Source organism: Triticum dicoccoides, chromosome 3A (assembly GCF_002162155.2).
Source record: "Triticum dicoccoides isolate Atlit2015 ecotype Zavitan chromosome 3A, WEW_v2.0, whole genome shotgun sequence".
Lineage (NCBI taxonomy): Eukaryota > Viridiplantae > Streptophyta > Magnoliopsida > Poales > Poaceae > Triticum > Triticum dicoccoides.
In genome coordinates, this window is record NC_041384.1 from 265,044,216 (window position 1) to 265,055,901 (window position 11,686).

General features: G+C 40.2%; 1 protein-coding gene across 1 annotated transcript; it reads left to right on the plus strand.

Moving 5' to 3' along the window:
- The first annotated feature begins 384 nt into the window (after nucleotides 1-384).
- LOC119268043 (protein MICRORCHIDIA 6-like) lies at nucleotides 385-11,315 on the plus strand. Its single transcript, XM_037549540.1, has 19 exons — nucleotides 385-826; nucleotides 934-1,008; nucleotides 1,752-1,786; nucleotides 1,891-1,969; nucleotides 2,060-2,149; nucleotides 2,241-2,316; nucleotides 2,929-3,007; nucleotides 3,121-3,255; nucleotides 3,816-3,914; nucleotides 4,829-4,930; nucleotides 5,029-5,175; nucleotides 5,930-6,022; nucleotides 6,914-6,965; nucleotides 7,552-7,663; nucleotides 9,423-9,583; nucleotides 9,657-9,724; nucleotides 9,920-9,996; nucleotides 10,375-10,417; nucleotides 10,909-11,315. Exons 1-19 carry the CDS (start codon nucleotides 496-498, stop codon nucleotides 11,002-11,004), a joined length of 1,950 nt encoding a protein of 649 aa, XP_037405437.1. The 5' UTR covers nucleotides 385-495; the 3' UTR covers nucleotides 11,005-11,315.
- The last annotated feature ends 371 nt before the right edge of the window (nucleotides 11,316-11,686 follow it).

Consider the following 11,686-nt stretch of genomic DNA (forward strand, 5'->3'; position numbering starts at 1 on the left):
ATCGCTGCCGGAGCAGTCAGATCTGCCCGCAACGAGGCCCCGCGCAAAGCTCTGAGACATATTCATGGTGGCGGCCATGCTCCTGCGGTAAAGATCGGCAACCCCAAGCTTTAAAATTGATGGAGAAGATGCGGGTGGAACTATTCGACAGTGTAGGATGGCCCAGGGCAGCAAGAATCCGCGACGAGATGCGGTGGCTGCGAAATGCTGGGCGCGAGCTAGAACGTCCGTAAGATGGAGAAATTAGTAAAATGAAGAGAGAAGATGGACATATAAGGTGGGAGGGCCGAAATCCTCCTTTTCTTTTTCAGAACAGGCCGTTTTACGGAATCTAAGACGATTTTTCTCTGAAAAAAGATGCTGAACGACGAATGAAAATCCGGGACACAGGCAACGAGTTTGTCCGCTCAACGACCCGCCCAGAAGCTCAGAGGGGACCGACTGACCGAGAAGGTAGAGTAAAAAAGAAGCCCTAGCTCCGACGCCGGCGACGGGATGAGGTCCGGAGGCGCCGCCGAGGTGATAGATCTCTCCAGCGACGACGACGGGGAGTCCCTCCCCTTTCCCAGCACCAGCGCCGTCACCGTCGCCCCCTCCTCCACCCGCGATGTCAAGCCGTACGAGCTCGCCGATGTGAAGCCCCTGCTTTACCCGATCCAGCCCCCAGGCTGCTTTGCGCTCGTGCCCGTCAAGGACGAGGACCCCGTGCCCTTGCCACTCGCCGCCAAAGCCCCCAGGGTCCTCCCCCCGCCGCGCCTCTGCCGCCAATTCTGGAAGTCCGGCGAGTATGTTGTAGCCCGCCGCAACCCTGACGCCGATGCCCCTGGTATGCTGACTGCAGAAATCTCGGCGACACGTCCCTTGTTTCTACTTTTTTTTTTACTATGACCCATTTCCTTTTGATTTCGGTGTTTGTGATTTGGTGGTGTGCAGGCGGGCGGAATCGGCTGAGGATCAATCCAAAGTTCCTGCACTCAAATGCTACTTCTCACAAGTGGGCATTTGGCGGTATGAGAATGAACTAATCTTAGAAAATAACTCCATCTCGAGAAATTGACTCATTTGGTTCACAAATTCTTTCATACACTTAATGGCCTCCCAGTCTTTGTTAAATGCAGTTTTTTTTAGCAAGATAAGAGTTCATACGCATAATGGCGTCCCAGTTTCTGTTGAATGCAGTTTTGTAGTAACAACTTGTCTTGTCAGTTGTCAGCTTGTCATTTATGTATTTAACTATCATGGGTTAATTCTCTTCCTCACTGCCACTTTATTTCCGGTTGTAAACATGTAATGGGAAGTTTAAAAAATTGCATGTTAGCAGTAAATATAGTAAAACAGTGGCTTCTAAATGGCTTACTCACTTAATTAAAACAAAAAGGACCTGAGACGTATGTTGAGAATTGTCATCTGAATTTTTGTCTGCCGCATACAAGGTGGCCTAGCCCATTTGTCCTTACAATCTGGGCATAAATGTCCCTCTCGATCTCAGAATCTTGTATTATAAACACTTGATCCACTGTTTACATAACTTTTGTAAGTACACGCTTGAATCATTGTGTAAATACTAGCACTTCGAAAACCAATCTAGGACATTATCGCGGTTTCTACTTGTTTTTGGGGTTAAATTCAAGCATATCTAACCTGATCCTAACCCACTTTCTTGTGTGTATAATGGACACACTTTGCTTTGCATCATATGGTACTTTCTCTTCATTATTTGTATCCAGTGTTGACTTCGTTAATTTTTGCAGCCATTGCTGAGCTTCTTGATAACGCTATTGATGAGGTATTTTCCGTATTTGACGATGCTCAATTAACTCCATCCTAAAAGGAAAAATAGATCAACATGAATGCTATGTATTGTTTATTTGGTTGTGTATTTTCTGTCAGGTGAATAATGGGGCAACATTTGTTCGTGTTAATAAATTCACAAACCCACGGGATGGTAGTCCCTCATTGTTGGTTCAAGGTTTGCAGCTTCAATATGACAAATAAATGTGTAACTATTCAGTTGGTAGAAACATTCAATAATGACCTTGGGGTGTTCTGTATGGCCAAGATGATGGAGGGGGGATGGATCCAGATGCACTGCGATGTTGCATGAGCTTTGGATTTTCAGATAAGCAGTCTGATGCTTTCATCGGGCAATGTATGTTCTTTGTGCCTTTTTTCCTATTTCCATGCGAGATCATCAATATCTTAAAGTCTTGCTATTGGATTCATTGTTGCCTGTTTGTCAGATGGCAATGGTTTCAAAACAAGCACAATGAGGCTTGGAGCGGATGTGATTGTTTTTACACAGAACCAAAAAAACTGGTATTTCTCCTTTGCACTCATTTAATCTAGGAGTCCAGTTCTTCACAATTACACCCTCTGTTCATAAATATAAGACGTTTTGGCAGTTCATTTTAAACTGCCAAAGCGTCTTACATTTAGAAACAGAGGTGGTATATCAGAACAAACATTTTGTGGTGTTACTTGCCACCTTGGTCGTTGGTTTCAAAAGTAACTCTTAGGGAAAGTACACTAAAATTTTCAAGAGTATTGTGCAGGAATGGATCTGAAAAATGGTGAAATATTTATTGAAAGTATTTCTAAGTGTTAATACGGCCTTTTGCAATGCTTTTGAATAAAATGTCCGTATGGGGGTAATTTTCACCTTTTGTGTTACATGGAAACAATCAAACATGTATCACTCTAATGTCTAATCTAATCTCATATGGCGACTGTTCATTTGTTATATTATTTGTTGCATGTTCCTTGTCAGACACACACTCATGCTTCACTGTAACGCTGCCACCACATGAGTTATCATTCGGTTATGTTGCTTAAAATATAATCATACCTCTCAATTCCTCTGTTGCCTCAGTAAAATGTCTGGCCACCCAGTTCATGTATCAATTCAAGCAATTTGTTGCTTTTTTTTAGGACACCGACAAGAAGTATTGGTCTTCTTTCTTACACATTTCTGATGGAAACAGGCTGCGATGATGTATTGGTGCCAACAGTAAGTTTGATGCTTTCTTTGTAAGCTGATGTCAAGTTCTGGAAATTTTAGTTAGCTGGGCTCTGAGCTATGTTGTAGTTTTACTTGTTCCCTTGCCCCATTGTCTCTTGCAGGTAGACTACCAATACGATCTTACAACTGCTTCATATACTCAGCTGTTACGTCATAATCAGAAACTCTTCTCTTCTAATTTGGCGATCCTTTCGAAATGGTCCCCTTTTGCTAGTGAAGCTGAGTTGCTTAAACAAGTATGTAAACTAGCATTTTATTGTTTTGGCATATTTCTGGCAACCTGTTGAATGGTGCTAACAATCATATAAAGATGAGTATACTATGTAAAGAAAGAGTTCGCAGATGCTTTTGGAAATTAAGAGGTTTGATAGATTAACCAATAGCCTGTATAGATGAAATGGTTTAGAAAGATGGTCCGTCTTCTTTTGTAGGAAAGAGACCTGCATGTGAAGGTGCTTATGGAACTGTTGAAGTCTTTTGCCCCCCATAATAGACTTGCATAGTGATTTTCTAATTCTTAAAAATCAATTATATGTTCTCTATCATGCTATGTAATATTATATGTGTATTATATTCTTTATTTATCGCAAAAGGTTAATTGATGCATGTATAGTTTATCTGTAAATTAAGCCAAATGGTTTTCCTAGTTCCCATCAATTCTATATGTGACAGTTCCCTTGTAGAATAAGTGTCTCAGTTATCATAGATCTCTGTTAGTTAGGGCAAGCTGCCCAGTTTATCATTCTGGCTGATCTTTTCTCTGGTTTATCTCAATACTTTTTTACTTACGATACAGTTTGATGATATCGGAGAGCATGGGACGAAGATAATTGTATTCAACCTCTGGTTCAATGATGATGGGGACATGGAGCTTGATTTCAACTCCGATAAGAAGGTTTGTAATGTTGGCCTCCTGGAGCTATATTTGTTGCTGGCAGATGATTTTGATGTCCCAAAACTTGATGTGTTATTGCATGAATTAACTTAGCTCGTTTATATTGAGACGTTGATGTCCCAATCCAGTTTGACTTAATTGTTTAGGATTAGCTTGAGGATTTCAGTAAACATGTTTTGACACACAGACTTGCCAGTATGCCACATTCCCTGCCCAGCACATCATTTTCCAAAATAACTAGTTGGGGCCCACATGTTATTTTGATGTACTATAGAAACCAGTTTCAACGATAGAAGATATGATGATAAGATGAATTTTTAGCTTGATCAGTAATTTGCTTGGCAAGCTCTAATTCCTCCCTGCTTTTCTTGTTAGTTCTGTAGGAGGTGGAAAGAGCGAGATATGTAATTAATGATAGCAAGCTCTTCAACAGGGCCTCCCCCTAGTTTTCTTTCTTAGTAGTTCTTCAATTGGGCTTTTCCCCTCTAAAATGCTTTTGAAATGGTAGACAACTAGCCAAACCTACATGATTGTGGACCACACACATATAAAATAAGTAGAACAGAGATATGTTTGTTATTTGCTTCGTTTTACAAGTAAGCCAGTTCTTGTGTAACACAATAGGAATAAAATAAAAGTTCCCAATCCAGTATTTGGAAGCATAACATTAGAAACATGACATGACAACTCTATAGAACTGACACGGAATTGATTTGAGATTTGATACATGCTGAATAAGTATTGTAGGAGTTTCTAGTTTTGATGAAGTGATATGTTTCAATACATATGCCATGCTATATAGTAGAAGTGTTTATTTATCTTACAAGCTACATGTTCTATCTGTGCATCTCCTTTGGGGTTATTATTTGAACAGTTCTACCATTGGCTAAACAGTTAGATATACAATAATTTAGGATATCCTCATTACTGGGGCACAGAAGAAGGTCAAAACCAACAAACATGAGAAGCTTATGACTCAGGACTACATTGCAAATCGACTTCGTTATTCACTTAGAGTTAAGTACTGATCCCCATTATCTGATTTATTAAACTTGTTTTGTTTATTTTGCTAGACAAACATGTCTCATTTGCATTTCTGCCTGAATTCAAGCAGGCATACGCCTCCATCTTGTATCTTCGTGTACCTGATAGTTTCAGGATAATCCTGCGTGGACAGGATGTGGAACCACATAATGTAGTTAATGATTTGTTGTATCGTGAATGTGTGTTGTATAAACCACAAATCGCTGGACTTCCAGAGGTATGTGTAACTTAGAATTTCTGAAGCATATTTTCCATTTCACCAATTTGGTCGATGTGAAAACCATTTTGAAGCTTCTTGTAAGATAGTTAGAATGATTGTATATGTTCACTTGTATGGTTGTATCCTGGATGTCTCTATTCTAATGGTTGGTTGGTCTGTTTTGTTAGAAACCTATCTTATTGCCATCTGCTAACTGCTTTCGCCTATGGATTTCTCATGATAAATTCCCCATATTGAATCTTACTCATAGAAGTGTTTTACTTCCATGGATAATCTGTTCTGTTTTTTGAGAAAAAATCAAGGTTAAATTGTACATTGCTTATCTAGTTATTTTCTGTTAGTCATATCCATGTTGTACAAAGTAAATCATTTTAGTTAAGTATGGATGACGAGGAGGTCCAGAATAGGTTTGCCCTTTGTGTTGTTGTACCATCCTTGTTAGAAATGTCTACATTTGCTACGTTATGCAACTTTTTCCAGAACCACTAGTTGCTAGGTAAAACAAGATCTTAATATATTAATAATACTTGAAACACTCCTTTGTAAGTCTTTTTAGCCTGGAAATGAATGTCCTACTGGATGGATCATCTAGTCCCTTGTAGTGGTTTTTATTCCATGAAATGGTTACCCCCTCACCTCCACTAAAGTCTGCTTAGATTTTGCAAAATGTCCTGTATTTGTAATATAGTAGGCAAAACTTGTTTATATAAAGCATGCCTTCTCAGTGTACCTCCATGTTGTTTTTATTTAGCTATCTATAGTCACAACCATCGGATTTGTCAAAGGTGCCCCAGACACTGATGTACAAGGATTCAACGTTTATCACAAGAATCGTTTAATAACGGTGAGAGCTTTCTTCTTTTCCACGACACTTGACAACGTAGAATATTGTGCTTCTCAAGAAATAGTTTATTCATAGTCTTTATCTTCTGCGAAGGGGAGCCTTGGCGCAGCGGTAAAGCTGTTGCCTTGTGACCATGAGGTCATGAGTTTGAGTCCTGGAAACAGCCTCTTTAGAAATGCAGGGAAAGGCTGAGTACTATAGACCCAAAGTGGTCGGACCCTTCCCCGGACCCTGCGCAAGTGGGAGCTACGTGCACCGGGCTGCCTTTTTTTTTAGTCTTTATCTTCTGTCAGCAATATGTTGCTTTTGACGTACTTTTATCATTAGAAAGCTCTTCCTTCAAGCAATGTCTTTATCTAACAATTGAATGACTCTAGACTATGGGAATGTAGTTCTAGTGAAATGCATTGGTAATTTATTTGAGTTATGGATAAGTCCATATCCTGTTGATGGGGATATGCTGTTCAGACTAGGGACTCCTTGGCAAATTGTGCATAAGACCTCCACTATAATCTGGTATATATCAACAATCTAAAATAGTTGGGTGAGAATATGCTGTTGTGACTAGGGAGTCTTTAGTATTTTATGCACAACACACCCAATTTAATCCAGTATGGATTAATTAACATTCTAAATAGTTGCCCATGACTAGGTGCTTAGCGAGCCTTTTTTTTGCGGGTCATGCTTAGCGAGCATTCACCCAAGCTTGTAGTCTTCCAAGTAGCTAAATATTTTAAGAAACGTAAATATCATCCCTGCAACTTGAATAATAAAGAAATTGAGTTCACTATGTAGCACAATTGAGAAAATATGTGATGTATGATATTTACTAGATATGTTTCTTCAACCCTGTTGTTTGCTTGGCAAGTCACACTTCCAAATTTTTTGCAGCCTTTTTGGAAAGTTGCCAGCAACTCATATGGCAAAGGGCGGGGAGTTGTGGGTAAGAGATGTTTTACTTAATATAAAATAGATTTCCTTCGCCCACTTGTATAAGCTCCTTATATTCTCTCACTTTTCCCACTATATAGAAGTTACGGAAATATTTGAGACTTTTTAATGATTTTTTAAAACGGATTTCATGGATGTTTACAATGCTATAAGATGTACACGTACAAATTGTGGTGCTAAAATATGACCACATGTGCCTACACAAAACAATCAAATTGGTACAGCTAAGATGTACACGTTCAAATTGTGGTGCTTAAATATGACCACATGTGCCTACACAAAACAATCAAATTGGTACAGCCTAAACAGTGAATTGTATGCCATTCAAAAATGTACGGTTTGTTCTTTTTGTGTGGGACACATACGCTCCTGATTTTCTAGGCGTATATCAAGTTGGCACATATGCATGTAAACCCATGCATTCTTGTCATAACTTTTTGTAGTGGTAAAAGAGTAGAGATAATATAGGGAGCAGATCTAAGTGGGTGGAGATGATGAGCATTTGCCTTTTACGTAGTGTCCTATGCAAAATATAGAAGAAACATTATGCGTATGTTTTATTCTGTTGGTATTTTCAGGTATTCTTGATGCGAGTTTCATCAAACCTACCCACGACAAGCAGGACTTTGAGAAGTCAGTCCTTCATCAAAGGCTTGAGAATCGTTTGAAAGAAATGACTTATGAATACTGGTAAAGCTTTTTCTTTCAGAAAAATTCTAAAGATTTGCAACAGTAACGAACTAATGATAACTTGGTCACGTTTCTAATCTACAATAGACCCACACAAATATTATCTCATCATGCTAGCAGGTGTGCCCTGTTGTGGATCATTTTGCCAAATCATTTAATCAAAAAATTTGTCACTCGTTAGTCAGCACATGCTGTCTGGATTAAGAACCATAAGGCTGACCATATTGTGGGACCTTTGTGTAGTTCTGATAGTCCTTTTTTTCTGTCATTTACTGGATAGTTCATACCTTTTTTCTTTGATGTCGTCTGCTGGCAGCATACTTGCGGGGGGTGTTTGGTTAGCTGCGTTGCATGTGGCTCACATCTACCATGCAAATTTTGGTTGTTTGGTACCCTGTATGGGCTCTTCAGCCTGGCCCGATGGATGCAAAAAGGGGCCTCTCAGCCAGGCTGAGGGAAACGCAGGGATTGAGCGTAGCTTGCGTACAGGCTCGTTCCTTTGGTTTTCTTCTCCCCCCTTCGGTTTCTTCGGACCAAGCGCCGCCGTGCCCTTGTCAACGCCGCCGCCGCTGTGCCCTCGTCAAGCTCCGTCGCCGCGCCCTCATCAAGCTCCGCCGCCCTCCTTCGCCCATGTCCAAGCGTTGCTGCCGGCCTCGTCAAGCGCTGCCACCGGTCTCGTTCGCCTTCGTCCAAGCGCTGCACGCCGGATCCTGCCGCCTCGTGCCTTCACAAGCGAGGATCCACCGTCAGGCCATCTGGAGTCATCGAGCCCCAGATCCCGTCGCCATGATCCACGTTCCTTCCTGATTTCAGCTACATTCTGAAAAACCTGCATGTACAGCCAGCCATATCATACAAATTTCACCAAACACTCATCTCGGCTCATCGTTGCATCGGCTGAACCAGGCCGCACTCACCCAGCATCCCCCATGCCATGCAGCCTAAGGCTACCCAGGGAACCAAACACGTCCCGTGATGTTAATTTAGGTGCGCTCCCTAGGTCCTGAGTTTGCCATTCAAAATGTTAAAAAAAGCATCCGATATAATTTGACAATGCTTACACGACATGCATATAAGACTTAAATTTTGATCCAGTTTTTTGAGCAAAAAACTTACGTTTTATTGCAGTATGAAATCAGAACTGTACTGCTGTTACAATTGCAGAAGCATGTCTTGAAAAGAGCCATCACATGCATTGCAAAATAGTGAAGATTGGATTGTCAAGTCCAGTCATGACTGCGTTGTACTTATGAGTAGCCTTTTCCTCACAAAATTCCTCTCTTTAATCTGTGGCCTACTACTCTGCATTCTAGTACTTTAACCCCGAATCGTGCATCTATTGACTCCCTCCTTGTTTTATCTAAGATCTGAGTTTACTTGACATGTGAAATATTTGCGATGCTGTACCTACTGTGAATGTGTGCTGGGCATGAGAACACTGTGAACCACTGTAGTGCATGAACTGTAGCATTGCTGCACTGGCAACAGCAAGAGGTTTAATTTGTTGATCACTGTAGGAAGTTGCTGATTTTGAGTTAATTGGATGGCCTGAGATCATAACTTGTAAAAGCTGAATATTATCTCATTTGAGATATATTAACTAGTTAACTGCTAGTTGTTAACCTCATCTTAAACTTTTACGTGTTTGTTGTGATAAATGACTATGATTGATGTGTGGGTGTTTGTTGTGTCCTTGTCACACTTTTTTGGGTGACTTAATGTCATCAGAATTTCATGCTTGAACTAATCATTTTTGTAGGGGCTTGCATTGCCATCGCCTTGGTTATGATAACAAGTCATTACCTAAAGCATCCCGTGCACTTTATCGTGCTAAGCAGACGGGCGCTGGTAGTTCGCCAGCAAGTGTTCCGCATCAGTTACTGACTGCTGATATTCCAACAAGCAGCTGTGTACAGAGTAGTGAGTAATCCATCTTTCTAGGGTCACCTGTCAAATTTCACTATTTGGTTAATGTTTTTCTGTTTTTTAACAGGCATGGGACAGAAGAGAAATTTCGATGCCCTCGGAGTCATCAGCGACATAAATAATCACCAGACGAAGGCAAGGGAGACTAGTAGCATGGGCATCTATCTTTTCTGTCTGGTTACCCCCACCCACACACTGCGCGCACGCACACGCTATACACCGCAAAACTAATTCTTTTGGTCCTCTTAGAAGCGCATATTGGTATGGAACATCTTCAAAATACCATGAGCGTCCTTACATGGCTGATTTGTTGTTGGTTTTCTTTGACAGCATCGGGATGTTATTCAACGAAAACGATTTCATGAATACAAGACCTTGACACTTGAAAATGACAAATTGCGTGATGAGTAAGTACAATACAGAGTTTGATAAGGGACATCTATATATGCACTTTGTACATCTTTTTGTTTTAGCCATTGTAGTTTCTTTGTTTGTTAAGGAGCATCTACAGAGTTCAAAGCAGTTTAGGAAAGCATTTTCCCACATGCAATTTATCTGTTACTGCTGATGTAGTTAACGCAGAATATGAATAGTATATGTTGATAAAGAGGATTATCAGTTGCTCGTATGTCTGGGTACCATGTTTCTATTAGCAATATCAGGGTAGTATGAAAACAAATATACATGTAACATTAGAACCAAGAGGTTACAGCTTCTTCAAAGTAAATATGCCATGCGTGCTTCGACAATTTTAGTGTTAATGCCTATCTTTTTTGAATTACCAGATGCTTACAATACGAGGAATCAGAGAAGCAACTTGTCGAAAAGGTATTATTATCTTCTGTGCAAGTAAAGTAGTACCTCTTACTGTTGTTTCATGAGTGCAAATGACGAGGTACTGTCTCTAATTTCTGTGAATATGTACTTTGTCCAAACTTAAAGAAGTCAACCATTCTTGTAAAGTTCAGCCACATCATTTTTAATCTATTAATTGAAATCATGGTTTACTTCACCATCGTTAAGGTACAGCCTACATAGTATGAAGACCCTCCTTGTATTGATAATGAATCCATTTAGTGGCTTAATGCCATCGCCATCATAATTTGGTAATCATGAGTTACATTTAATCTTTGGTTGGTGCCCTTGTACATTCCTTTGTGTTATCTCCAGAGCTTGACATTTTAGAGAAATTTGGCAATCTTGAGTTACATTTTACTCTTTGGTTGGTGCCCTTGCACATTCCTATGTGTTATCTTTAGAGCTGAACATTTTAGAGAACTGATTGATATAACAAAAGAATATTGTGATCATGCTTTTAGGAACAAAAGCTCCGGTATCAAATTGCTAAGGAAACAAAGAAGTATGAGGAATTATTAGAAGAGCTCAAATTATTAGATGTGAAGTTAGAGACATAGTGAACAGTTTTTCGTTGCACTTCTCCACCATGATAACTCAGCTTGGTTCTTGGCTGACTGTATTTGAAGGATACACATGCTGATTGTCGTGCTATGTGTACTAGCTATGATTATGGGAAGAAATGGTCTCATCGACCAGCAATATCTTCTGGCTACCCTTCACTGGGTAGAGATGTACAATTTTGACACAGTAATCTTTGTAGGGAACTTTGTGTTGAAATACATGCATGTATATATGTTGTAGAAGTATGTCCACCATGTAATTTGGTTGTCTAATAGAGGTTTCACGAAAATATTGCTTCTATTTGTCATGATTCCGAAGTCTCTGAATATTACTGAAGAATGTATGGTTCGTTTATGAAGACCAGGCTCTAGTTCAGAGCAACTCTAGCAGACCCCGCAAAATCCCGACCCGCAAAATGCGTTTGCAGTTTGACGCGGATCTCGTTTGCGGGTCGAAAACGTGCGCAGCCGAACAGAAACCGTATATGGCACTGCATAATTTGAAAAAAAAGTTCTGTGGGAGAAATTGCAACCGTAGTAGTTCATCATGTGCTACATATACTACATGATCAAAGACTAATTCATTACAAACACTAGTTCATATTACATACTACATTCATTATAGTACTAGAGGGGGCGGGGATCTAACGGCGGCGAGCTCGCGGCCATGGACGATGCG